The 26,751-nt window shown below is 45.3% G+C and overlaps 1 protein-coding gene across 3 annotated transcripts; it reads right to left on the bottom strand.

Moving 5' to 3' along the window:
* Nucleotides 1–5,511: 5,511 nt before the first annotated feature.
* Nucleotides 5,512–26,751, bottom strand: LOC142585041 (uncharacterized). Of its 3 annotated transcripts, none has more exons than XM_075695485.1 (9): nucleotides 26,541–26,751; nucleotides 23,294–23,407; nucleotides 17,090–17,142; nucleotides 15,658–15,723; nucleotides 12,802–12,834; nucleotides 11,236–11,349; nucleotides 8,012–8,053; nucleotides 6,803–6,891; nucleotides 5,512–5,660 (listed from the first exon to the last, which is right to left on the bottom strand). In XM_075695485.1, the coding sequence occupies exons 2-8, from the start codon at nucleotides 23,373–23,375 to the stop codon at nucleotides 6,856–6,858; spliced, it is 426 nt and encodes a 141-aa protein (XP_075551600.1). In that variant the 5' UTR covers nucleotides 23,376–23,407; nucleotides 26,541–26,751; the 3' UTR covers nucleotides 5,512–5,660; nucleotides 6,803–6,855. The 3 variants fall into 3 exon arrangements, with proteins under 3 accessions (XP_075551600.1, XP_075551602.1, XP_075551601.1); XM_075695487.1 differs by lacking the exon at nucleotides 26,541–26,751 and adding an exon at nucleotides 23,488–23,590; XM_075695486.1 differs by lacking the exon at nucleotides 26,541–26,751 and having other exon boundaries at nucleotides 23,294–23,582.

Genomic DNA, 26,751 nt, shown 5'->3' with positions numbered 1-26,751 from the left:
CTCTTGTTCCCACAGATTTTGGGCATTGTGTACGCGTTGCTGGTCAAGTAGAGCTACACATGAGTGCACGTTTCGAACGATGCCACTGATTCGTGCCTTTAGCATGCAGCAACAAATTCTCGCTGCACTAACGTACGTTATACGACGTGTCACATAATGTTGGTGTCATTAGTGTTCGGGATGCCCCTAATCTCACGTCTTGCCGAGGTTAACCTCTTCTAGGCTGCCATCACGATTTCGCGACATGCCGCATCTGAGCTCGCATATACAAACGGGATGATTTAGCAGAATGCATCCTCGTGTTGACGTCGCACACTGTCATCCAGTGAAAACGCGCAAGCGTGTCGACATCGCTGACTCAGAAAACAACGCTTTGCGCATGGGGCCTCCGATGAAAGAGAGCACTCCGATAAACTTAAGCTAATTATTGGGTTTTACGGGCCAAAACCAAGATATGATCATGAGGCACGCCGTATAGTGGGTGACTCTGGAAGTTTGGACCACCTGGGGTTCTTAAACGTGCGCCTAAATCTAAATACACGGGTGTTATAGCCTTTCGCCCCCCATCGAAATGCGGCCGCCGTGGCCAGAATTCGGTCCTCCGACCTCGTGCACAGCAACCTGACACCATAGCCACTTAGCAACCACGGCGGCTTCTGAGAAACTCGTGCGGGTGCATCTCTCTAGGTGCATAAGTTGAAGTCATCATTTTTGCAGTACTGACGGTTTTACCGACTGCCACAGGATGCGAGACGTTTCACTCGCGAAGTCTGAGTTGGCTCAGTGGGAAAACATGCAAATATAAATTAAATGAATAGTGATCTTGGACATTGTCTTTACAGCTATCTGTCGAAGATCACTGTAGTGCCCCAGCATAAGTCCATGCAGCTTTATTTTTTATTAAATTATATTTAAAAAGGCCTTCCAAATTTCAATAACCTTAAGTTACCAACGTCGAGACGTTACGACCTTCTTATAACATGTGTATTTACGGCACGTAGCCTCAACTTCCCTGCTGCGTTATAGCGGTGTTTTGGTCAGTATTAAAGCTCAGATATAACGCAGCAGGGAAGTTATGGCTAAGTGAAACACCTTATTGGAAGGCCGTGCCCTCTCAACATTGCTAACTGAAAGCTGTCGAAGTTTGGTCGATCTTTTGAAACACCAATTTTAAAGAGATGCTGGATATTGAGTTACCCTGGTGAACTGCGGTGAAGTTTGACAGATGGCCGATGGAGCAGTGTCTGAATTTCCTGTGTGTCTCAGAGGTAGAAAAGACGATGGTACACTGTCATCAATCCATCTTATGTCTTTAAAAACTTCAGCAAAGCCCTTAAGGCCTTGAGTGCCGAAGCCCGTCTGGACCAGTGTCCTAGAGCTTTTTCCTCTGTAAAGAGGCGATTGTCCAGTTTTTCAAGCGCCGTCACGAGCACTTTTCTTGGCACTTTATAACGGGGACGGTCACAAAGGAGGTGCTCAATCGTCTCCTAGAAGCCGCAGGTATCGCAGGTGTCGCAAGTAGGGCTGTCGGCCATTCCAATGCGAAATGAATAGGAGTTCGTGAATGCCACGCCGAGCCACAGGCGGCACAGAAGTGTTGCTTCCGCTCGTGGTAAACCTGGTGGTAGACGGAGTTGCAGACGTGGATCCAATCTGTGGAGACGTGCGTTCATGAATTCACTGGTGTTCCACAGATTCCGCGTAAGCTCGCGGGCGAGTTAGCGAAGACTTGTGGCTGCATCTGTTCGTGACAGTCGTATTGGTACAACATGGGCACAATCGTGGGCCTATCGGCCAGCGTCATCCGCACTGTGATTTTTCGAAATTCCGCAGTGACCCGGTATCCACTGGTAGATGATGCTGGGCCTCTTGTTGATTGCATGATGGTGGAGTCGTCGGATGTGTGCGATTAGTTGCACATTTGGTCCGTGGTTGAAAGGGGTTGTTGGAGAAGTATGGGAGAGGCCTTTGCCCTGCAGTGGGCTTAACCAGGCTGATGATGATGATGATGATGATGAAAGGGGACATCAGACACTGGAGAGCGGCTTTTGAGTCACAAAAGATGGACTATGAATGAGATGATTTGTGACCAATAAACTCCAAAGCAGCATGGATAGCTGTGAGTTCTGCAGTCGTTGATGATGTAATGTGAGACGTCTTCAACTTCAGGGTGACAGACTCTGCGGGAATTACCACTGCTCCAGCGTAACATAGAGAAGACAGAACCGTCCGTGTAAACGTGAATGCGTTCTTTTTGTTTGTCAAGTAGGAATGAAAGCACGGTTTGTTTGAGGGCGAAAGATGACATCTCCGTTTTCCTTTTGATACCGGGAATAACAAGAAGGGCCTGGAATGGATGGAGGCACCACAGCGGTAGAGATGGTCGTGCTGCAGGCGTGAAGTTTGACGGTAGTTCCATGGTTGGCGGCAATAATCCTGCTAAACGCTGAACGAGGTCGAGCGGCAGGGTGGGAGGCGAAATGATGCTTTGGAAGTCTGGCGAAGTGCCTGGTATGCATCCTTAAAGCGTCGACTTGAAGACACGTATTGATGGGGTGGTCATACGCGATGGCTATTGTTGCTGCCGTGGATGCACACCTGGGAAGACATGCGAATTTTGAAACGATCTTTGAGTGTTGTAGCGCCTAGTATTGCGTTACTGTGTGAATTTTCCTGTTTCTTTCATTTTTTTTCTTGCCACAACACAGGGTTGAAATGGGCACAAATCCGTGCCACCTCGCCCAGTTTGCCCCGCTATGCATGAATATCCGTTCATAAATCTTCGCAGATATGCATTCATCTATGCTTGACGTTTTCGCATGCATATTCGGACCACCTAACGCCAATTTATCGTTATTAACTGCACAACACACTGCCTCGCAGTCTCGTTGTAGGTCAAAGATGCCCTTATTGTTTGTGTCTGGGGCGCAAACGACTTTTTCACACTCATTAAGCGTGGCAAACTTGTCCCTTACGACGATTAAGTGAACCTTCGTTCGCGACAATCTGCATTCTGCGAATCTCGCACGAAGCGTTATCTGGCATAGTCTGTGCGAGATGCATCCAGGCATATTTGCATGGCCCTTACCCTACAGCACTATACAAGATTAGTTTCTGCCAAATGAACTAGCGCGCTTGCCAGTCTCGTCGCTACCTGCTCTGTTGCTTTGTCCGATTCCGAACGCGTTTCCTGACGTCGAGGATATCATACCTTGTCGTGTAACGTGGCGGGTCCGCTGTCCCATTGCAAAGCAAGAAAATACTGAAAGTGTGCAGGTAGCGAGATTTATTGGCGGAGATTCTCGCGGGACTTGCATGTCATGTCAGTCACGCCCCTCTAATCTGGCGCCGCACTCGGCTTGATTGCCGCTGTTTGCCTTTCACGACCACGTGCAACGCTCCCGCAGTAGGCGTAGGTAAATGCGTTCGCAGCAGACTTGGGGGTCTCGTGGTTGTCACTGTCATACGCGCTCGTCGTACTGAATCGCAATGAGTTCATTTTGGCGGGTGTGCACGACTATTTGCTCGGCGCCGAGATTAGAATATATAAAACTGGCGGTGGAAAGCAGCGCTGACCTTTAGGGTGAACGTCGGAAAGCGCTGGATAATTGTTGCTGTGTGCTGGTGACGCAGAAGAGCATATCGGCATGCATAGCGTGCAATATTTTGGCTGTAAACAGTGACAACGCTTACTATAGCGACTGCGACGATAGCAACACATAGGGTAGAGCGCATTTTATAGGTAGTAGGTATCGTTACTTAGCCTAGAGGTGCTTAACTTGCGGGGTTCGCGACTGAGGCTATTATTACTGTGGACTACAAATAACGTACGCAATTTCTGTGCTCAAAGCAGCATGAATTTTCTACAGACGTAAGCACCATGATACGGCATGACAGTGGCGTCGGCACAAATGTGTTTGAAATTGTTATCGTACACGAGAAAATACTACCGTAGGCACGGTTGGCTTGTAGTATAGGAACTTTAGCTTTGGCTTGTGACTTTGACGTTCTACAGACTGCTTTTTTTATGAGAGGTCTGTGCAAGTACGAGCGCTTTATCATGGCTAGTGGTTCGTTTCAACTTTTCTGCTGAAGCACATGATACGATGTCAAGAAGGTGAGCCGAGGGGCTCGATTTTGTTAATCATGACCATATAAAGCCAACAGACAATGAAGCCAAAGAAATCATCGGGGAGATTAGCTGCAGTTGAAATGCTGAAGATAATGAAGGAAAAGGTAAACGAAGGTGGACGAAAAGATAACTTGTCTCGCCGATGGGAGCCGAACCACGCGTAATGCGGAGGTCGTGGGTTCGGCTGCCACCGGTGGCATGTCATCGTTTCGTCCACTTTCATTTCCCTTCTCCTTCACTATTTTTGGCATTTCAACTACAGCTAATTTCCCCAATGTTTTCCTTGGCTTTATTGTGTTTTGGCTTTGTGCGGTCATGATTAACAAAATCGAACCCTTCGGTTCCCCTTCTTCTCTCATTTATTCATAGCGAAGGTCTCGAATCTGGCAGCCTTTATGCGATTAAGTAGCATGCGAGGGTTTATTAGCCACGTGCCGACTCACCTGATATCACGTCCTGGTGTTAACAGCACAAAACGTAGACGGGACACGAGACGAGAAGGCGACACCACAAGCACTGACTTTCAACAACGTTTATTTGAAATAAACATGGCTTCTTATAGCTTTGCCCACACGTGTCACAGACACGTAATTGCACATCATGTGAAACACGCACTTGTTTGCACTCAAGATTATGACCGTATGTGCAAAAGCTCAAGTTCTTTTTTTCTTAGCAACAGGGACGGCGTGCTAACGCATTGGTCACGAAGTCTGGCAATCTCGGCTGCCTCAATTACCTCCCGAACCAGGTGGTCATTGTGTTTTTTCAGCATTTCACAGTGTCTGAATTCTGCGGCACAAGCTTTAGAGGGGCAATCCCTGACGTGGATACCTAGATTCCTGTTCGCTTGTTCGACGCTAAGTTTATGTTCCTTTAGTCTTTCGTTTGTGCATCTTGAAGTTTGCCCTATATACATTTTTTTCCACATTTCAAAGGTATAGAATACACCACGGCTGGAAGACAACGGATGTAAAACCAACAAGCCCAAGCTGCTATTCTAGTGAGGTCACGTGTTACGTGACGCCATCGGGCAGAAAAGGATGCCCAGCATGTCTCTGAGTGGGGCTGGCTAACACTACTAGGGTTAGATCTAGTACACATAAATACTCAAGTTAGTGGCCGGATTGACAGCCGTCGCCGTAGTACAGTTGGTGGTGTTGTGGGTTAGGCTCTCACCGGCGACAAGCTATCTTTTCGACCACTTTCATTTCCCTTTTCTTCATTATTTTCTATATTTACATTTCAATTACACCTAATTTCCTCGATGCTTTTCTTGGCTTCAATTTCTGTTGGCTTTATGTGTCATAATACGATGTCAACATGCATGTATCATCGAATGAATTGATGTCTCGAAGCATGATGACGACAATACCAGCACAGTCTGTAGGTAGCATTTATTTATTTGCATTCACAAAACTCGCAGTGTTGTCCTTTCGGTTTGATAAACTCTGGTAGAATGTTTCTTCTCTTCGCCCTTGTGGTATTAAAGTTAATAGCAAGCACCACCAACACGAGCTTACTGGTTACTCTGAAAGAAAAACAACAACCAAAAGACGTTTTATGCAGTTAGCTTGTTCGGGACAAGACAAAAACACACATAGTTTTATGCCTGCTGCCGACAATACCTCCATTTTATTGATCTCGAATATTGTATTTCAAACAAGAAACACGCATGCACTCATTACGCAAATGCTTTTCTACCATTCAAAATTGTATTATCGCGTTTACGCGTCATTCGTTCATATGATACAAAATTCTTTACTAAAACCTGGGCACAGTGCGATCTACCACAAACATATAAATATTTGTATGAAGTTAAATGGTTTCTTGACAGACGTTTAGATTAAATTTTTCCACAAATGAGTATCACTACAATCTGTGATGGGTATCTGCGTACGGAGTCGAAGAAAGGGTGACAATTTTTTTCGACCGGTTTAGGCCTGGGATACCATGTGTTGTGAAGTATACCTCAATTAGCACATAACGGACTCAGCACAAATAGACCTGGATGAGAAAGAGACACCCTGTCTTGCTAATGTGTGTGCGTGTGTGTGCGTGTGTGTGTTCTTTATAGCATTGTCTCCTTTCCGGGCCTGTAAAACGAACTCGCCCATAAGTGAGTACCTTATTTATATGTATTGTGCTTACAATGCAAATATTGTTTGTAGAACGAATTGCGGTCTTCATCTTGCATTATTTATAAAAAAAAAGGCCGAAAGAGTATAACCAAGCACTTCAGGCTGTTTTCACTTTCCCTCATCTGAAATAGTTTACCCAACGAAGGCGCGGCTCGTGAAAAATATCAAAGGACTTCGCCTACCATCGGAAGTGTGGCGGCCCTCTTGGGGTCATGAATGTTTGTTTCCTTTTATCACGGTTCCCCTTGAAGAAATGACGCCTTTTTCACCCTATGGTGACAAATTACTTTGGCTACTCATAAGTCTAGAAATTGCTCATGTCAGAATGGCTTCGGAAGAAAACTGTTTCCATTATTGGAAGGATGTTAATAGAAACGATGAAGAAACCACCGAACATCAAGTGCATCGCTCTATCTATCATCAAGTTTTGTTTACGTGAGTCCTATTTACTAGAAATTTGTAACACAGTCGTGTTAGTGTATTCTTTGGAAGCAAGTGATATTTAGCTAAAATGGGGTACAGGTGGACATACCAATGTGTAGTGGTTATCCAGTGGGCTGTCTGACGTCACAACGATGTCAGTCTTTACTCCCTGTCCTCACCAGCAGGTACAGGGCAGGACTGCATAAGAGCGTATGATAAAGTGTGAAATATTGCGATAATTCTGTCGCATTCAACCGCAGAAGAATGACACGGCGAAAAGGTGGGGCAAGCACGTGTATTCGCATTGCAGGACATACTTTCAACAGTGAATAACTTGGGCGTGCGGCTATTGACAAATAACTCTTACGTTCGTAATCGTTCGTAAGAGCAAATTCCAGCCAACCCTGAAGCTGGACTTTTATTACTGAAGGCCGTCGGCTAACAGCAACACGACACTTGCGAAAGAAGAGCTTTGCGAATTCGACCCTTGTAGTTTAGGCACAGTATGTCCTCCCTGTGATTCAGGTAAGTAAAAAAAAAATTATAATATGTAGGAGAACAAAAACACGAGTCTGTTTAAGTGACGCATTATTAGCTGCAGCGGACCTCGTTTTATCAAGTCAACAATTCCTCACCTGATTAACAGAGAGTAACTAACTCGGAAAGCAGAAGTTAACATAGAATATTACAGGATTATTAGCCACAAACAACTTATTAGTTTGGAATAGGCAAATTTAGGTGTATATTTTAGCTGCACAAACGAGGCCCGTCGCTGCCCAAGGCGTGCTGAATTAAAGTGCGGCCGATGGTTTAGGATATGGGCTCAGCAGTGTGCCACAAACTGTCGGACTTTTTTTTTTTGCGCCAACATTTTCAAAACTATACTCTCGCAGAATGAAATATATTTGAAAAGCTCCTGGCTGCACGACGCATGCGGCAGAGTGTTATACGGCTATGCAAGAAAATAATGAAGAGAGAAAATTAAGAAATTACGCACTTCGGCCAAAATCAGAAGATGCGGCAGAAGCACTGTCGACAGGATGCCTCTAAACATGGCAGAATTTTCAACCAAGGTAGCATCATAGATCTTCAATTCTTTTCTTGAATTCTTTTTTTGCTGGTCATGAAACTCCCACTGAGGTTTGGCTGAAGGACAGAAGCTGCCGCCGATTCATTCTTGCGACTAGAGTAGAGTTAAGGGGGGTGATTAACCCGTTCACGGTCAGGTTTTCCAAGGACTCCATCGATTACTCCTTGACTCGCGCTCCTGGTATTTTGCCTGCTGGAATGACTTATTCCTAAACGGGGTGATACTCACCGTCTCGAGGTGATCGATGACGCACTTCACAGCCTTTGCGACCTGGACCGAGAAAGAGAGTGCCATTTGAGGAAAAGAACAGAAAGCGTTCGTTCACGGGAAAACAGAGGGGAGCTTCCACCTGTCAAAAACAATGCGCTTGGTAGAGTTGCTCCCGAAGTTGACCAGCAGCTTAGTGACGTAATCACGCAGAACGACCGAACGTCCTTGCAGCGTTACTTTGCATATACACTCTGTATGCGCCCTGCATAACTTATACCTCGAGTTCTTTTTATGTTTGGGAGAACTAAAAAAAATTGAAGTGAGTAACATTACTTAGAGGTACATCCAATAAAAACGTGAGACGTTGTAGGTGTGGTTACACTGGTTACACTGGTTACACATACTACTAGAACAAGTATAGGTTCAGCTAAAGAGCCCAAATTTGGCTTGCTTTAACGAATAGCGCAGAGCTTTATTGCCTAAAATGGGAATGCTTGCTGCCGGTACGTTTTAGAAATTCGCGTGTTTTTTAGGCAAAATTTGATAAAAAGGAAGAGTAGCAACATGTGTAAAACAAGAGGGAAAAAGTTCAGCAACACCCCTCTCGCTGTCCTACCGTTAGCTCCTCATTCGATTAGGTATTCTGGAATTAGATACCCGAAACACGAAATTGCGAGAAAAAAAGAACCCGAGGAGACCAAACCTGGCTTGAACAAACCCTGCTATAGCTTGTACACGTTACAGAAGAAGCGACCGACTACAATTACAATTACTTCATTCAAAAATCCAATTGAATACAGTTACCAACCACAGCCCCACAAAAGTAATTGAGCAATTACTAAGAAGTAATCGGTTACATTAACGTTACTTTCCACTCCACATTTATTATCACTGCAGAAATACTGTAAACAGAACAAGCTGGACTGGCTCTTTGAATGGCCCTTCTGCAGTCCCTTACAAGGTATTTATCTGTAATAAAATCATTACTTTTCGAAATTTTCTTCGGCAATCTTTCCTTGTTTCCTTTTGGAGACATGTGGCAGCGACCATGAAAACTCGCTCGATGTGCTCGCTGGAGAGAAGGGCTGTGTCGTAACTTAAGAAAACTTTCCTCGTGGTACAGGATTGGTTCATCCACTAGCATCGTTATTTAAGATGGAGCGTAACGATTCTCCGAACTGTACGGCACGCGAATAGGCAGGAGGTATCGAACGCTTTCTGTGGCCTTGTCCAAAATACCAAGGTGAAAGGAACGCTCTGCCAGAGAACGTGCAAAAGAAGAACCTTCCGCGTGCGTGTCATGCAGCGTCTTGTGTTCCCGGAAAGGTCCATCATAGCCCGCAAAAGAGATTCACGTCTTCTTCTTGCACTGCAAAGGTAGACTGGTTTGATGAACGTGTGGCGACATACCGCAGTGACACCGTAAAAGTGACGTCGGTGGGGCAGTTGCCGGCCTCGATCGCCAGGCTAAACCCGACTGTTGTTACAACCCTCCACCACGTCCTCAAGGTTGTGATTACTCAATGCGGTGATGGTCGTGGTCTGGGCCCTCTACGAAGCTCAGTGCTTTACTTTTTCTGCAGCTAGGGGACGGGGTTCCCGTTAGGGCCTGTGAAAAACTGAAAAATTGTCTGCATATTATAGGTGACTTCCTGGCATCAACGTCGCAAGCTGTCACCCCTATTGAGCCATAGAAGCACCGTTTCAATTTGTCGGCGAACATCTGGTTGACCTTTACCCGACGCTATTCACTCGCTAGCCATTTAGGCATAAGCGACTAATCGTAACGGATGACAGCAAACGGTCACGCTCCTTAAAGGTGGCCAAATCTCTGATGTAATTTCTAATAACGCTGCACATTGTTCAGCCCCAGAAGTACTGTTGGTGTGTCGCAATCGCAAGAATAGGTGTTTATGAGTCACGGATATATCAGACATAAACGTAAGCGTTTAATGGCCGGAAACTTCCCTTTATATCAGATAAGTCGTAGACTACATTAAGCGAAGAATTGACCAATAGCTCCTACCTGCCCTATGAAGGCCGTTTAAAAACACTTCCAGTATAGATAGAGAAAAACATATAAATTTATTATGGGAGAAAAGCTCAAAGGTCCGACTCCCAAGAGAGGTTTCGAAATCTGCAAGCCTGCCGTGGATGTCCAGATGAGTGAGGCGTAGCTGCAGGATGCTGATTGGGGGTAGGAAATAACCTATGCACGTGCTTTCATGCCTTGGAGCACTGTATGGCGAGGCAAACAAGTTTAGGCGTTCAAAGCTGAGAAATGTAATTGGTGTTATGGAATTAGCTACTGGAACAAAGCAAATGAATAACAGCGAGTGTTAGCGAGTATAGACAAAGTAATCGTTAAGTTACCAGATTACCACCCAATCATAAGTGATTACAAGTAATTAATTACATGTGCTTCCTTACATACAGCTAGAGACTAAAATGTACCGCGTATAACTGCTTGAAACCATACATACGATATATAACTAAACGAGGGGGGGGGGGGGGCAAACTTAGGTGCGATACAGAAAAGGGCTCAATAACAGCGCTGACAATAAACGAATATTATCGCGCACCACGAAAGTGTATAGCTTTGATGTCGGCGCTCGTGTTGAGAGAATTTCGTTGTTCTCTCTATAAAATTATACAGGCATTCTAGGCGCGTTTTCGTCGCAGCCGTTGTCGCCACCGTGCTGTCATGGTATCGGCGGTAGATGCACGGCGCTCGTGCAGTGGGTTATGTCTCCAGCGACGCCAGCGACGCATAGTGCGTTTGACTGCAAAAACGGCTTCTACTCTTATTTCAGTATTTCTTTGCAGCTAGAACTGAACAAGGAGGTCCAAAGCTCATTGGCACTGAGGAAGCTGCAACACTACCAACATTAGCCAATAGAAAAGACGAAAGCCCCTCACGATGTTTGCATCAGCGTCGCGTCGTCTCCTTGGCGGCTGTTCGCCATCAAGTCGGTCCATGCTCCCCGAATCGGCGCATTAATGCAATGAAAGTATTTGCGCTACGGGGACCTTAATAACTTCCTATGAATCAACTTCCTGAATAAACTTCCTATGTAGTTTCTTGTAGCCTTCTTAGCTGACAGCGTTGGTGAATGCCCCTCTAATTACGTTCACCTGCTCCGCGTCGTCTGCTTTGTGTTTAATAGGCATTTGCTTAGAGCATCAATGTCGAGACTAGTTAAGCAGCGCCCAGAAACCAGTAGAAAATAATCATGACTCACTTTTTTGTTGTGTTCGTCCTGGGGGCACTCTTGAAAAGCAGCCCTCAGTTCCGGCTTTGTGACATTCTGAGCCAGCTCCCTCATGCGGGTCAAGTCGACATCGTTCCTTTGAACCTGGAAGCACGGATTACGCGCACAATAGAACATACATAGGGTTATTCGTGTTGCTTCCAACATACAATAACAAATTCAAAGCGGCTTACTAGCGTATTATCACCGAGTCACGCATTTTGTCGTGTCGAGAATTTTAGCGTTTATATGGTCACCGCAGCCTCACCATCACACTTGAGACACTCGCTGTGGCCTGAGATGTCGTGGGCCACAATAAATGGAGCACAGTTTCACTCGAGCAATGAGAGGTTTGGGCACTGAGCTTAGTACCACTGCAACAAAGTGTAAGTGCATTCGCGGGTGTCATTCACCTTAGTGTACGCGTAGGGGGATACGGGAGATCTGTCATTAAACGGCATACGTGTTCTGGCTCTGCCGCTCAGCATCATAGCATTCGATAATATCCAACACCAAAAGATTTGACAGTCTTAGTGCCACAGGTTTAGCATAGATGCACGTTTCTGTTAGTCGCTTGGCGGCGACGCTTAAAACGAACCATTTAAATTTGCGTTTCTTATCCACCAACATTGCAAAGGGCACTCATGAGGCCATTTTTCTTACAGATATGAGTAAATACATGGAACTTGGCGATGACCGGCTACTAATGAAGCAGAATTGGTAGATAATATCTGAAGCGACGGGTAACCTTGCGTTGGGGATCCGGTTCCTGTTTAGCGTGCTTTCCTTTGTACTACTGGCGTTTTTCTGTTTCGATTACGTGGAAAAGCGAAATCAAGTTAGAACAATCTGGGCGACTGTGAGCTTTGGTTATGGCTTCATTGACTCAAAATATTTTTATAGCAAGGAGAAAAGCTTTGGGCGTAAATGTGCTGAGTATCTATCGGAGGCGACTTTTACGCTTTTGCTCCACGCCAATACGCTTTCGCTGCAGAGAGTACATGGGCGGTTACGATACCGTATTCTACAACAAACATTTAATTCGTAGGGGTTGTCGCATTCTGATAGGCTGAATTGTATTCAACTGAATTTATTCTGCAACAAAGTTGCGAAAATGACCAGGGAGAAAAGCTGTAGGTTGCAGCTTGAGAAGAACCTGGCCGCCTCATACACCGGTCAGCATCATAGCGGTTGACCGAAAGCGCGCGGTTTGCATATAACGTTGCTAACAAAAATAAAGTTAGGAGAAAAATAAATGAAGAAAGACACCAAACCCACGATCAGTTTACATAAACAAATGATCTTGGAAATTTTTCATACAACTTTATGATAGAGATCAAAGGAAAAGAGAAAAATGAACTGGCCAGCGGCAACTGAAATCATGGTACAAATATTTCGCGTAGTTTTTTGAAAGGCAGAGCAGATGCATAATGTTCGTTAAGAGGCTTGCTGACTGTTTACAACGAAATTAGATGACGAATAAGAATGCCTAATTCCCAAAATATTTTCGACATGAATAGGAAAGAAGTTCAAATATCTGCCATGGGGTCAACTTACGAGGTTGTAGCTTTTCAGAACGCACTCCAGACCCTGTAAAGAACAGCACGAAACTTTCAGACACCATAATGCACTATTAAACATAAAGCCGCAATATACAATGCAAAAAAGTTAGCAGAAAGGAAAGGAAAAAAATGTTGTTACCACAGTTGGAAACATCAAGTCCCTAAGGCGGCTGGAGCAATATGAGGCTCTGTTGTACATACTGGTAATCAGACTCGAGCGAAAGTGTGCTTTAAAAGCATGTGTGATAAGTTAAATTTGTTTTCTGACAGTTGAAATAATTACCCTGCCTACTTGTAGTGCAAAATTGCGAAGTTATAGCCTGAAATTTCAATTTTGTTTGGTTCCGTGAGAATCGGCAAATCATTGAAGCTTTTCATGAAGATTACACGAACATAAGCAATAGAATAGAATTCAACTGCTTTCTAAATGAAAAAAAAGATTCACCGCAATGTGTTAGTCATAGCCTAGTGAGAGCAATTCCGCTATTGCCTGCTATTAAAATTAGGCTTGACTTGGAAGTAGGGTTTTCTTTTTAAAGGGCCGCTCACCGGGTCTGGCCATCTTGAGCCAACAAGCGTAGAGCATACAATGCACGCTAACGATTGTGTTTGCAACGAATTACATCCCTACACATCACGGAGATGTCTGAAATTTCAATCCGAACGCCGTTTTCTCTTTCCCTCGCGGCGACCACGCTCCAAGCCGGACGGTGACCTAGTCGCGTCCCTACGCCTACGTAGTCGGGTGCGCAGTGTGACGTCGCTCGTGGTGACACGTGACTTGGAGAATTATTCAAGGCAACATGTGTTACTTGTGGGATCTGTTGCTTGAATTGACCAATTAAAGTTTAGAGAAATAAGAAAGCAAACAAACTGAATGTCTGCGTGTTTTTTTTTTTTTACTTCGCACCGAAGCAAGCTGTACTTCCGCTTCGTCTGCTTGTTCCCTCGGTCGTGCAGTCACGTGCGTAGGTACCGAAACTATGCCATTTTCTACCGTGTTCCACCGCGTGGTCATGCTCTGCAATCCGCTTGCTCTGCCTCAGTATTCGTGTAGCACTGAATTATACCGCTAGTCATTTTTCCTTGTGCACAGCACGCAGAATCGTGCGCCGCGCGAACGATACAACTCGCGCGCAACCCCGTCAACGGAAAAGCGCAGCGCCGAAAAAAAAGAAAAGAAATGAAAAGAAAAAGAAAAGGAGGAGAGAAAGAAAATATGAAAGCTGCGCCTGTGACGTAGGCGTCACGCGATTCTCGAGGTCCGCTATGGGAGAACGCGGGGAAGGAATTTCGCTTGCGGAGGCTAGACGGGGCGAGTGGAGAGAATGTCTCGCTTGGCAGTGGAGTTCGCCTTGTGAAATCATGGGTTCGCGGCACTGAAATATTTATATCCCGGGTATTAATGGGGGGAGCCGATTTGAAAAAAAAATTGTGGCAGAACACTACCTAGAGGACACGTACCAACTTTCAGCGTATAACCAAACTTTTTTATGGGGCCTGGTGAGGGGTCCCTTAAGGATAACTTCTTGGGCGAGTTAGTGTTTACTTAACATCATGCTTTGTAGCGCAAAAAAGCTCGAAAAAAAGAAAAAGAGAAGAGTGTGAAGCGAAAGAAGAGATGAGCGTTAGAAAACCTTGTGTCAATACGAATTTCATAAGCTTTCAAGGAGGCAGGTGGAAGGCCCCCTTCGCTTATTATCAAGAGCGTTAAATTAAAACTAAGTTCTGGTGCTTTACATGCCAGTAGCAGGATATGATTATGACACGCGCCGTAGGGGGACGCCGTACTAATTGTGATCATCTGGCTTTTTTTTTTTGTTTAAGTGCACTCAATGCACCGTACGCAGGCGTTTTCACATTTCGCCCCCATCTAAATGCCGCCTCCGCGGCCGGGATCAAGAGCGTTAACTAGTTGCTTGTAAGCGGAGTGTTTCTTTTTTTTAGTGGCACTACGAGATCACTTAAGAGCTGCGCGAAAAAAAATGGGACATTGTCAGAAAAAAACCAGCGCAGAACGCACGTGGCAAAGTAGTTAGTCTTCTCTGCCCTGTCAGTTGGGTAAGCTATATTTCCTATAGCTTGTTGTTTACGTCGCCTATCGTAACTTGCAAGTTCTACTCCGCTCGCTTGTTAGTTTTTTAATGGATGTGTATTGTTTTATAGCTCAGCATTGAAGGTGCGCTTGCTTAGTTTGCAAGGGCATTAGCAATTGTTTGGTAGCAATTAAAGTTATTCCAATATTCAAACGACGAACGTAGGAGAAGAAAGGAGTTAATATTATTAATTAGTTAATTTATTTTACTTACTATACCTACCTGAACTACGCCCATAAAACGTTATTAGGGGGACTCAGTTAAACCTAGAATAGGCATATTGTTGAAGTCGCACTACGAAGACGTATAAACATGACATAAACAATCAGCAGTCACAAACAAGCACTCATAAAAAAGAAACGTCAGTTGCATACAGTCTTGTGTACTTCAAGCGACAAATTTTACACATTTCGGACATGTCAATAATTGAGTAGAACGCATTTTGACAACGCTTAGAATATTCTGCGAACGAACCGGAGCGCTTTGCAGCTTATTCAAATCTCCAATGGCACAAGAAAAAAGGGAAAGAAAGAACGAAATAAAGGCAGGAAGCGAGTGCTTAAAATTGTTATGGCGGCATCAGCACAACGTAATGCTTCTCTATCTTTTTGTTGGCATTGACTTTTCTTTCTGAAATATGTAGCGAAGTGATTTGAAATACCGATTTTTTACAATGCCAGTTTCACTTTTGTATATATGGTGCATCATCTTTAATAGGGAGATGTAGACGCCGGCGGGAAAAGAGCATTTCTCACCTGTCTGAACTTGCGCATCTCAGTGCCACGGGAGTGGTTGCGGCAGTTTTCGTACTCCTGTGCTTTCTGAGGAAAACAAAAATAGAAAACCAGACCAGTGTCAAGAGTAGCTCTATAAGCTCGATCACATTTTAAACATCAATCTTCCATACGTATTGGTGTAGTTATGGCATCTTAAACGTCGATCACATACTGCTCACGGGAGCCACAAGTAATTCCATTTACTTTAGCGACTCACGAATGACTATATATATATATATATATATATATATATATATATATATATATATATATATATATATATATATATATATATATATATATATATATATATATATATATATATATATATATATGAGCATGGTTTATTTAGGCCGGCCAGCCAAGGTGCAGCGGGATCCCGGGGGCGGCCGACACCGCGGCCGCTCTGGTTGAGCGCGCTAGCGTGTTCTATTCTCGCGCAACCGACACGTGATTCCATCATCTTCTTCGCCTGCCTTGGAGGCAATAGTCGCGCCGATACAGCGTATCTGCGTCGTTTTAATGGGAGCAGAAGCTCTCAAAGGTTTGGGCATTGGGTTCCGGCGTACATCCGTGTAGAGTATGACCCGTTTCGTTTGCTTTTGATAAACAATAAACAAGCTCGGAGAAGGCATTGTCACGGGGAAGAGAGAAAAGAAAGAAAGAAAGAACACGTGGAAAATCAGAAACTATACGGCTGTCGGATTGGCTACCCTGCAGAAGCTTGGAAAAGTGGATGAGGGATGAGGAAAGAAGGCGTCACGGAAAGCTGGTGCAGCGAAAATTTCGATGTGGGCATCGCTGGCCGTTTCTTAAAAATGTTAATTACTTTGGCATTCTCTTTGAGCTTTGGGTTCCGGCTCAAGCTAAAACTGACGCATTGTATTCAGGAAGTACTAATCAAGCTTGTTTCAGCATTTCTATCCAGTATGACGCTTCTTTTCTGACGCCACTCAGTAGATGGGGAAACTCTCTGACGCTTGCATATCAGGGACCGTACTTTGGAGACATGCATTACATTCTTGTTCTTCTTATCGGAAGCGCTGAGTGGCTGATCGTAATAGCGGCTCGCCGGTATTCGAGCCAACAACCGAAGACGAAATTAATGGGATATAGAAATTGGCCCTTATGAAATACGGTTTCTGGCCTTGATTTGTCGTTCTTTAAAAGAATAATAATATTTAACTTAGTTTGTTGTTATTTTTCTTTCTTCCTTTCATATCTTCTCACTTCTTTCCCTCTCAAGGCACAAGATTTGCATTTAGCGGCACAGCTCGCAGTTTCAACACAATAAGTCTTCATTGCGAGTGACCGCTTTAAATCTATAAAGGGAGGCTTGCCCGGGAGCCAAAGACCGTTATTCTTTCTGCAAGTTCGCTCGAAAAAGAAATCATCCGTTGAGAATGCTTACGTCAGTCGGCAGCTTTTCAGCCATGCACTCCCTCCATCTGGTGAAGTCTTCACCTGTGAATGCACGCAACGAACTATTATTGCACGCGTAGCACATGAGAGTCGACGAAAAGGCAAGAAATAGTAACTAGCGAAGAGTCTGACCGTAGTGTACAGTACGGACAATGGTTAAAAGAAAAGCCAATTTAGTATTTAGGGTGACTGACCGCCCCTTAGTTTTGACACACAGGCCTTGATAATAATTTTATTAAAGGTTTTACATCTACCAGTTTGCAGGAATTAATACTGACTCCCATCATGAACATTCTCTACTTTGTCATAAAGAAAACAGAGGACAGCTCACTTTACTAGAACATTGATTAAAGCACGGCGGTATTTCAATTTGTCTACTTTATTTAACATGCAGTATGCGGTAATCCGCAGCCATACTACTCACTGCATGACGTGACAGGAAAATGACCTATCCATCCCATATACTGCCGAATGAATACTTCGAAGACTAAGAAGCCATGGGCACCCTGATAATTAATCCAACATTCACTAGCGCCACCTATATTACTTCAGCAACACATAGAGATTTATCAGGGAGTAATAGTGAAATATAAACCAGGAATCCTTGCATACGTATCTAATAACGGTATATTAGGAAAAGAGGTGTTGTAAAAAATAACATTTATTTAACTGTAACCCGACTACAGGTTTGCCTAAGACAAAAATTTTTGTTGCCACTAGTACGCACTAATTTGGCAACGACACTGCTGCATTCCCGGCTGTAGAGTTTCGGAATGACATACCATTGAGTACGGAGCAATGGTATTATTTAGTGGCATTTAAAGAAGAAGCTATTTCATTCATTTTTTTACTCCTAAACGGTCGGCACTAACAATTATGTACTGCTTTAGTTTGCTGTTATTATATTCTGTATTATTACGATGTTCCCCATGTGAACAATCTTACGGTGTGGTTTATTTATTCATAATAGCGCTATTTGTGCTTTTACAGATAAATACGTCGCTCTGTTTCGATCTCACCATATCTATTTACTTCCACGTAACTTCTAGCTCAAACGATGACCACTTTCATGTTATGAGACTTCTGAATACTTCCCAAAGCAGGTATTGATTTGCTGCATAAATAACGTTTGATTTCATTCGATTTAAGCTCATCGAAGCTGTCCTTGTTAAGTGCCCTATATATATATATATATATATATATATATATATATATATATATACAAACAATTTGAACAAAAAAGAACTATGCATTCATCAGAACAGAAATCGCGTGGATAGTGTTAGCGTTTATATAAACTCACAGTACCCTTCTCTTGCTCGTCATTTCTTGAGTAATTAGCCGACGCAAATTAATTTACTTCTTAAGTATAGCTTGAAATGTTCAGGCGTCAATAGGAAAGTTGTGGAGCTTCACAAATATTGCCCAACCCAAGTACTTCCAACGAGATAGACTTAGCGAGGCCGTTTTTATTCGGGAAGAACGAAAGCCCGCGGAGTTAAAAAAAAAAAGAACACCATGGGACAGCGCGCTCTATGTGCCCCATAGAGTTTCTCATTATAACACCAAAGAGGGAAATCTGGCTCCACCGTCTATGGGAGTTTCTTAAGGGGCGCCGTGCCATCATGGGAATGACGGTATATGGGTCTGCGAGGTTTGTGTTGGCTGGTGTTGTAAGAGGCTTCGTCTAAAACGTGGATATGGCTACACAACGCGTTCTTAAAGTAAAATATTCATAAAATGTTTCCATTCACGCAAATTGCATCTTTACTCACCTACAATGCATGATGAAGGGAAGAAAAGCAAGAACAGACAACAAAATGTTTCAAGGTGAGCGCGAATCTTGTCGTCTGTCCTCCAACTTTAGCGGCCCGCTGATACTTTTTACGTATCATATAATTGCACATGCAATAACAAGTTCTTATATTTAAAGAAAACATGTTTTTGTGTAGTAATAAAGCTAAAACAGCTTTTTACGTGCAGTTTTAGTAGAATATGAATCATTGTGACAGACGGAACTGTGCTTGCCTGGCTCTCCGAGAACGATGCCAATCCGAAGTCGCAATATACCGGCATTCGCATGCATACCACAGCGCAGCAGAGCCAGATTTCCCTCTAGGTAATATAGTGAGAAGCTCTATGATGCGCCCGAATGCGCCACAATTACAGCGCTGTCATGAGTGGTTTGTAAGAGCATCGCTAGCGCCGCGCCTTCCCTTCACTTACGAGAAAGGGCTTCAACTTTCGCTCGGCTCTGACATTACCGGCAGCGGCTGGCGACGGCGCTCCGAAAAAGCGCCTCGTTAGCAGCCGCTCGCGCCTGTCGCCGAAGAACGCGCCGTCATCAGCGGTTTATTCCGATGTGACGAGAAGAGCATTTTTTTTCCAGCGGTCAAGTCAATGCGAGAGAGAGCATTTGTGCGAGACCTGTGCAAGAGGGAGCATCATTTGTTACAACGCCGCTTTTCTTCCAAGCTGTGCCAGCGGCTAGATGCATGTGAGCTCGACTGTCTGCTAATGTCGTGCCGCGCAATCGTTTCGAAGAATTTGTTTGCAGTGTCTAAAGCATGCCGTACTCAAGCGAGCAGAAGGCGAACATGGTCTTATCCTTGGGAGCGGCACGGGGCGACAAGTGGAAAGCTGCCAAGGTGTACCGAAATTGGCAATGTGGGGGAAGACCTAGCGCGAACACAATTATGAGGAGTTACTTGACGCTGAAAGAAACAAGTAGCTTCAAGAAGACGAGGCACAGAAAGGGGACCCTCAGCGACGAGGCTGAAGGCGACATTTTGGCTTTCACGAATGCAAACCCTCATTCCAGCGTGCGTGACGTGAGTGGTGATGTCGGCATTTCAAAGTCTTCAGTGTCAAGGGTCCTTAGGAAGGCTGAAACGCATCCGTATCACCTCCAACTGCATCAAAAGCTGCAATAAAGAGTCTCTCAATGGCGGCTTCATTTATCAAATTGGATCCTTGTGAACAGCGACAAAATACCGGATTTTGTTGACAAAGTGCTCTGGACAAATCAGGCAACCTTCTCCAGAAATTCTCAAGTCAACATCTATAATGCGCATTACGGGAGCGATACGAACCCGCATAGGTTGGCGCAGACCAGACCGATGGTCACTGAGTGTGCGGTGCAGTATCTTTGACGGAAGAATAATTGGCCCCATATTTTTTTCCCCATGCTCACTCCTCAGCGGTACGTAAACGACATCTTGGAAGGCCCAGTCGAAGATCTTCGCTGTGATCTATCTTCCTCTTGCGTTTTTAAAGCGAACTTGGTATCAGCACGACAGGCTCACAGCAGCAGCCTTGCCCGAGCCTGGCTTGACGAAGCCTTCAAACACCAGTGGGTCGGGCGGCATGGACCAGCGGCATGGCTTGCAAGGTCACCGGACTTGACACCTCTTGACATCTTCTTGTGGGGACATGTGAGAGACCCAGTGTACCGCAAACTTACAATTACACCGGAAGCGCTAAACGCAGAGATTACTGAGGCCTGCAGCGAGATACCGTCTTGCGTAATCAAAAAGGATACATCGGACGTGCTGAAAAGGTGCCAATACTGCATTATGGCAGAGGGCGACTTGTTTAAACACATTATTTCGACAGATGTCACAGCGAATAAATCTCTACAAACGTTACCCATGAAAAGAGCCATCTGTGTGAAACTTTTGTACGACGTGGAAAAGGCACGTAACTAATATGAAATTACAAATTCTCTGCCGAGAAGGAATGGACCGAAAGCTAAAAAGCAACCTTCCGTGCCAGTTTGCAATTCTTCCTTTTGTGACAACCAGCGTAATTCACACGACGTTATCAAGCTTGTTATAATGCGTGTTTGCTTGTTGGGGTCTTGCTCCCAAATTCGAACTCATGAGCTTGTCATTTTCCTCCGCATGCATTCTGCTAGCGTGAGAGTGCAATTATCGCCGCAGAAACGGGAGCCGCGCTGTATTTCAACTGCCGCCCGAACTCACTGGCGTTTATCTCGGAACCCCTGGTGTTTATCGCTATCGGGTAGCACGAAAGGCGCGAAGCGAGTGATGTTTTTTATAAACCACCGCTGAGAGCTGTGTAATCGTGGCGCATTCGGCCGCACAGAGCACGCTGTCAAGTGGCATGTTTTAAACTCCGCGGGCTTTCGTTTTTCCCGATTAAAAACGGCCACGCTAAGTCTATCTCATTGGAGGTGCCTGGGTTGCGTTAATACCGTTACGACTAGATAGCCATAACGGTATTCCCAATACATAGATATCCTAGATATGCATATTATTATTTGTCGTCGTTGTATACGGATGCCACCCATGAATATGTGCTTTGTTGAGTACAACTGCTATCCGCTGTCTCGGTAGGTTCCACTGTGACAACATTGTTACTTCGGATGGTCCAGACCTACGGGTGTGTGATATTGCGTTGCATAACAACGCGGCGGAATCTGGGGCCCTATAACGTAAAACTATTCCAATATGTTTCTATTCCAACCTCCTGACGTCAAATTTTCGTAACCACCGATGCAAGCACCGTGCGGTCACCCGCAGCGTTGTCTGAACAGGCCAATCAAACGCTCTCCTCGTTCTTAGGAGGTCACTTTTGTTTGCTTGAAAACGAATAACATTGCCTACGCTGAGCGGCTTGTCGTATCTAATTGGCTGACAAGAGGCGAGGAGAACGCTCAAGTGGAGAGGGATTCACTGGGGCAGAACCAGTGCACTGAAAATCGATAACCGGATGAAAAGGGTGGTGCCGGCGTCTGCGATTGGTCGGCTTTCCCTTACTTCGCTTGTGGTGGCTGGTCGAAAATCGCAACGGCATGCAACGGAAGCTTAAGAATAACCCTAAATCTGACCCTCAGCAAGGAAGAGTTGGCAGAATGAGGTGGTAAACGTGCCGAAAGTGCTCGAAAACGTTACACGGTCACGCAAGAAGTTTTAGTATACGCAAATATACCCATGCTCTCCGGCAGGTGCGACTACCCAGCGTTTCAGCGGTTGGCGGCAGCCATCTTTTATTCCTTTCGGAATGGGGCAGCCTGCGGCTATTCCGAAGAAAATTCAGTTTTGTTCGGCATATTAATGCATCTTTATCGCGTACACGTCACTTTGACGCGGTGAGTTTGTGCGGTTTTGTGGCGTCGCTTGACAGGCAGGTGAAGTGGGCGCAGCCCGAAAACTTTTTACCAATAGCCGAGGGCTAATAGCGAAAAGGGGTCGAATCAGAAATAACTGTGTTTTTCTTTTTTCTGTCAAATCATGCATAATCAGTATGTACACATCCTATCATATGGGGAAGTATCGCGGTTTTCGTGACGTCGCGTGACAGACTGGTGAAATGGAGGTGGTCGAAAAAAGTTTTTGACCAATCGTGAAGGGCTGATAGGAGGATTGGAATAGAAAAATTTGGAATAGTTTTACGTTATAGCGCCCCTGTAGTGACGACGCGAGGTACTGTTGGTTCACTCTGTAGCAAAGAAGTGTCAGCAAGATAACGAAATGCGTTTATTGCAGCGCAGCGCGAATAATTCCACTCCCTAGCGGTACCGTTTACTTAGATTGTCTGATACCCGATGTACCCGATAAAGGAAATTCCCCCCCCCCCCCCCCCCATTCGGAATAATCCAACTGTACTTGTTATGCAGTGATAATTGCATCCCATTAGATGGGCGTTATGTTTGCATGAATTATTTCGAAATTTGATGGTGGTAAAATGAATCATCATTTCAAGCGGTTTTGTAAATTGTTATACACGTGTGTCTTCAAAATGAGCTGTGCTTGCAGATAACCATGTTGCGGAAGAACAAGTCCCCCTGTTGAAGGAAGTGGTATCCTCTCTTAATCAGTAATTCTGCGTGTTCAATATATGACGCTGCCATGCATGTACACAGAGCATATGTGTTCTTCTAGCTGCATCCATCTATCTTTGTCTAACGCAAAACCATCCCTTAGGCCTGCTCGTATTCCAGTGATTAAGATAAATCATGTGCTGTAGTATGGTTAACCAACGTAGTTTGACGCCATTAAAGCTGTTTAGCAGGTTTGTGCATCTAAAACAGACATTTGGAGCAGAAAACTCAGAATGACCGAATGCAGCAGCCAGTTCAGACCAAATACTGTTTATTGTCACGTGATGCGTTGGTTTATGGTCGCTTTATACGGAGCAAGCCGGCGAGATGAAAGAGGAGGTTACTTACGGCGCGAAGAAGCCCGGCCTCCAGCGCTCATCGCTACAGCCACGAGGCAGGCGGCCAGCACAAACACCACGGCGGTCTTCATATCAGACGATCTTGACACTGTCGACGCAACGACTGCGCAAACGGCAAGACAACACACAGTCGATTGGCTGCAACACTGCTTGTTTTACTCACTACTGCGTTGACACACCAACCTAGTATCTACTCTCCAGATTGCGACCGACCAAGCGCGCCTCTTGGGTAAGACAAGGCGGTCACCTGTTTCGCGTCGCGTACATAGAACAAGAAGTCGCGTGACTGGCTCGCTGTGGTTTATATATCCATCTCCTCCGCGTTTCTTTCTTTCTTTCTTTCTTTCTTTGTACAAGGCGCTTCGCCATGTTACGCCACGTGACAGGACGCCCTAACAAAGAACTAAGTAGCCTTGGCGGTGACCGTCTCGTAGAGCTGGGAGCGCGCGCCGCGGAACTGCGAAAGTGCACGCCACGTGGGCGAGAACGAAAGCGCATTACCGGCCGCTTAAGCACGAGATGCGCCAATCTGTACACACACGGGTTTGCATGGCGCTTTTGGACACGCTCCCCGGTGTGCTCTTTTTGTATACGAGGCAGTCAGCAACACATATCCTGCTCGCTCGCTGACGTCCTCTTGCGTCTCGCCTTTTTTAACGATGTAGCTCATGCAAACTAGACAGGTCCACTCTTCGGGTCTCTATTTGTTCTTGCTCTGACGGGAGCGAGGGGGGGGGGGGAGAAGGCGGCTACAGCCCGCCTCTCACCTGTAATTTCCCGGAAAGCCGGCCGTGTGGCCTCTCGCGTAGGTATTCACACGGAGAGAGATTGCGCAACATCGCAACCATTAGTGGGTTTGCGTATTGGTGTTTCTGCTGCTCCGCTTCTGAACTTAGGAATAGAGTGCCGCCTCGACTTACGACGGGCTGCAGCTTGTCTTTGTCATTTAAGTGGCTGTTCGATGGAAGAGTCCGCAGAGAAATATCTCGACACAGTGCGCTCAGTCTAAACAATGGAAGACGAAAGCGAACAGCCACATCCTACAATGAGGTCTCTCATTGTTCTATGCGATGCCATCAGCACGTCTGCGTTCATTTCCCTTCGTCACTTAATATAACCAGTTCGCTACACAGAACCGCGAACTTCGCAACGGAAACGGCTAACGAACCTGTTGTGCTCGTGGAAAATGAGTTGGCGAATATTCCTGCCCTCATTATAGGCATCCTCCCAGTGAATCATTTCGGCAAACCTGTTCAAGAAACGTACGGCATTTCCATCTCATGGCGTATGCCCTTGCGTAACATCCTGCTCGACGTAGGCGGTAGGCATTTATAAACTGCCTACTTTCAGCGCAGCTTCGTCGCACGCTGTGCTTGATGCGCAAACTCAATCCCAATAAGAAGGATACGCAGGTGACGTATGGGTGGATGTTGCAAGCCAATACTTTAAAGGAACGCAGTGGAGGTTTAAATGTTTCTCTAGCGTTGAATCTTCGAACGGTAGGATCATTTGTCGCGGCGCTACGGCACTTTGCCTAAGTGACAACTGGCTAATGCTCAGTTGGCCGCGGCTTCGCGACCAAACGTATAGACGCCAATACTGTGCACAGTGCATACAGAAAGAGTGGAGGTCGAAGGAATGCACACGAGTTTAGACGTGAAGCCCTGAGGCACGCGATTCTCAATATATCACACGCGCCAATCACAGCCGCACAACCTGACTTTGGCTAGTCTCGCGCAAAACTTCTTTAACACTTTTCGCTGCGCGCAACACATTCCCATCAGGCACAGGGGCCCCGAGTAGCATGTCCTCAGAAAGGGAGCGGAAGTCCCGAGTGGTGACAATCGCTTACGCGCCGAATCTAATGTTCTGGTGAGGTCAACTAGTGATCGGAGCTATGCTAATCGCTTTTTATAAGAGTTTACAATGTGACATAACAAGAGAGAAATCTTTCAAACTTTATCGTTACGTGAACGCCATTCTGACGTGCATAAATGTGCCGAGCTGTGAACGAGCGCGCTGTCAGTCCGGGTCACCAGCGCAGTCGCAAAGTAAGACGTGCACAAACGTGCTCATTAAAAATTGTTATTACAGCTGCGACATGTGGCGTGGTGGTCTTCTCGTGGCATCTTCGCAAACCGGCGGGGGAAAAAGGTCACCGAAGGTGCGCGAAATAAGTCTAGAGCAGCATATAATTTTTTTTTGCAGATGTATCTGTATTTATACCGTGAATCTCGCGCCAAAATTGCCGTGCCTGCAATGCCATGGTAACCGCACATATTTCCAGGTGCTTTATCGAATTTGGTTTCATTTTCTTGGCAGCAGAAACTCACGAAACTTCAAGGTACCGTCCACGTGTATTGTTTAATTCACTGCAGCAACTTTCAGTTTTAAACAACGTAAACAAACTCCCGTGAATAATACTCATAAACCTAAGAATGTCACTGAAAGACCACGCAAAATGACAGTGCAACCTTAGCATGCGTATTTTGTTAAGTCTTTTAAGAAACAGAGCCTTAAACTTATGTTAAAGCTGGAGCGCCTACAATTCCAAAATTGCAATCTAGCATTCTCGAAATGTAGCGTTTCTTTGTCACGCCCCTTTAACAAACGGGCGAGCATAAATTCTACTGCGGTGTTTGCGGGATTATATGCTAACGCACACAACTACGCACCTCTAACGGCAATGCGCTCACTAATCTTCGTCGCCTGCGGCATAGGGTTAATGCTTCCGCGAATGGGTGGGCGGTTTTTCGAAATGGTCGCCCGTATATAGGAGATACACATGCCCATTCTACAGCCGGACTACGATTGCTTTGACAAGACCTCTAACAAAAGAATGAAGAAATAAACGAACGCCGCTATAGTCCGCCGTAGCATTCATGGAATGATTCTCCCGATTTCACATCTCCGCCCATAATGAAGTAAGTTTACGCAAGTTTATTGAGGACATGCATAACACGCCGCGGGCCTCAGTGGCTGTATCATTCTGCTGCTGGGCACGAGGTTGCGAGATCGATTACCTGAAGAGGAGGCCGTATTTCAATCGGCGTGAAATGCAGAAAACGCTCGTTTAAGTAAGCGCACGTTAAAGAAGTTCAGGTTATCAAAATTAATCCGGAGTTCTCCGTTTTCGGCACCCCTCATTGTCAACTGTGCAGTTAGGACATGTTAAACACCACACTTAAAAAAAGAAGCACCTGTCAGGGTTGTAGGATCTGCCTTCGAATACTTGCCTGTGTAAGTTGGATACCGAGAGGATTAAAGCCGATGTTCACTCGAACGCAGTGACCTGCAGACTGCGAATATGAGGTGGCCACAGTGGGGAGACACAGCGTGTCGCAGACTCCTCGTTCTTTTGCACGCGCCTCCGGGAGCAAATCCAGCAAAAAAATTGTGGAAGCTCTTGCTGCTCGCGCCCAACAAGGCGACGATCTCGTGTCGCGA

The sequence above is a fragment of the Dermacentor variabilis genome, chromosome 6 (genome assembly GCF_050947875.1).
Source record: "Dermacentor variabilis isolate Ectoservices chromosome 6, ASM5094787v1, whole genome shotgun sequence".
In the NCBI taxonomy this organism is placed as follows: domain Eukaryota; kingdom Metazoa; phylum Arthropoda; class Arachnida; order Ixodida; family Ixodidae; genus Dermacentor; species Dermacentor variabilis.
The sequence above is the reverse complement of the archived record's forward strand: the minus strand, read 5'-3'. Positions and strand labels throughout refer to the sequence as shown.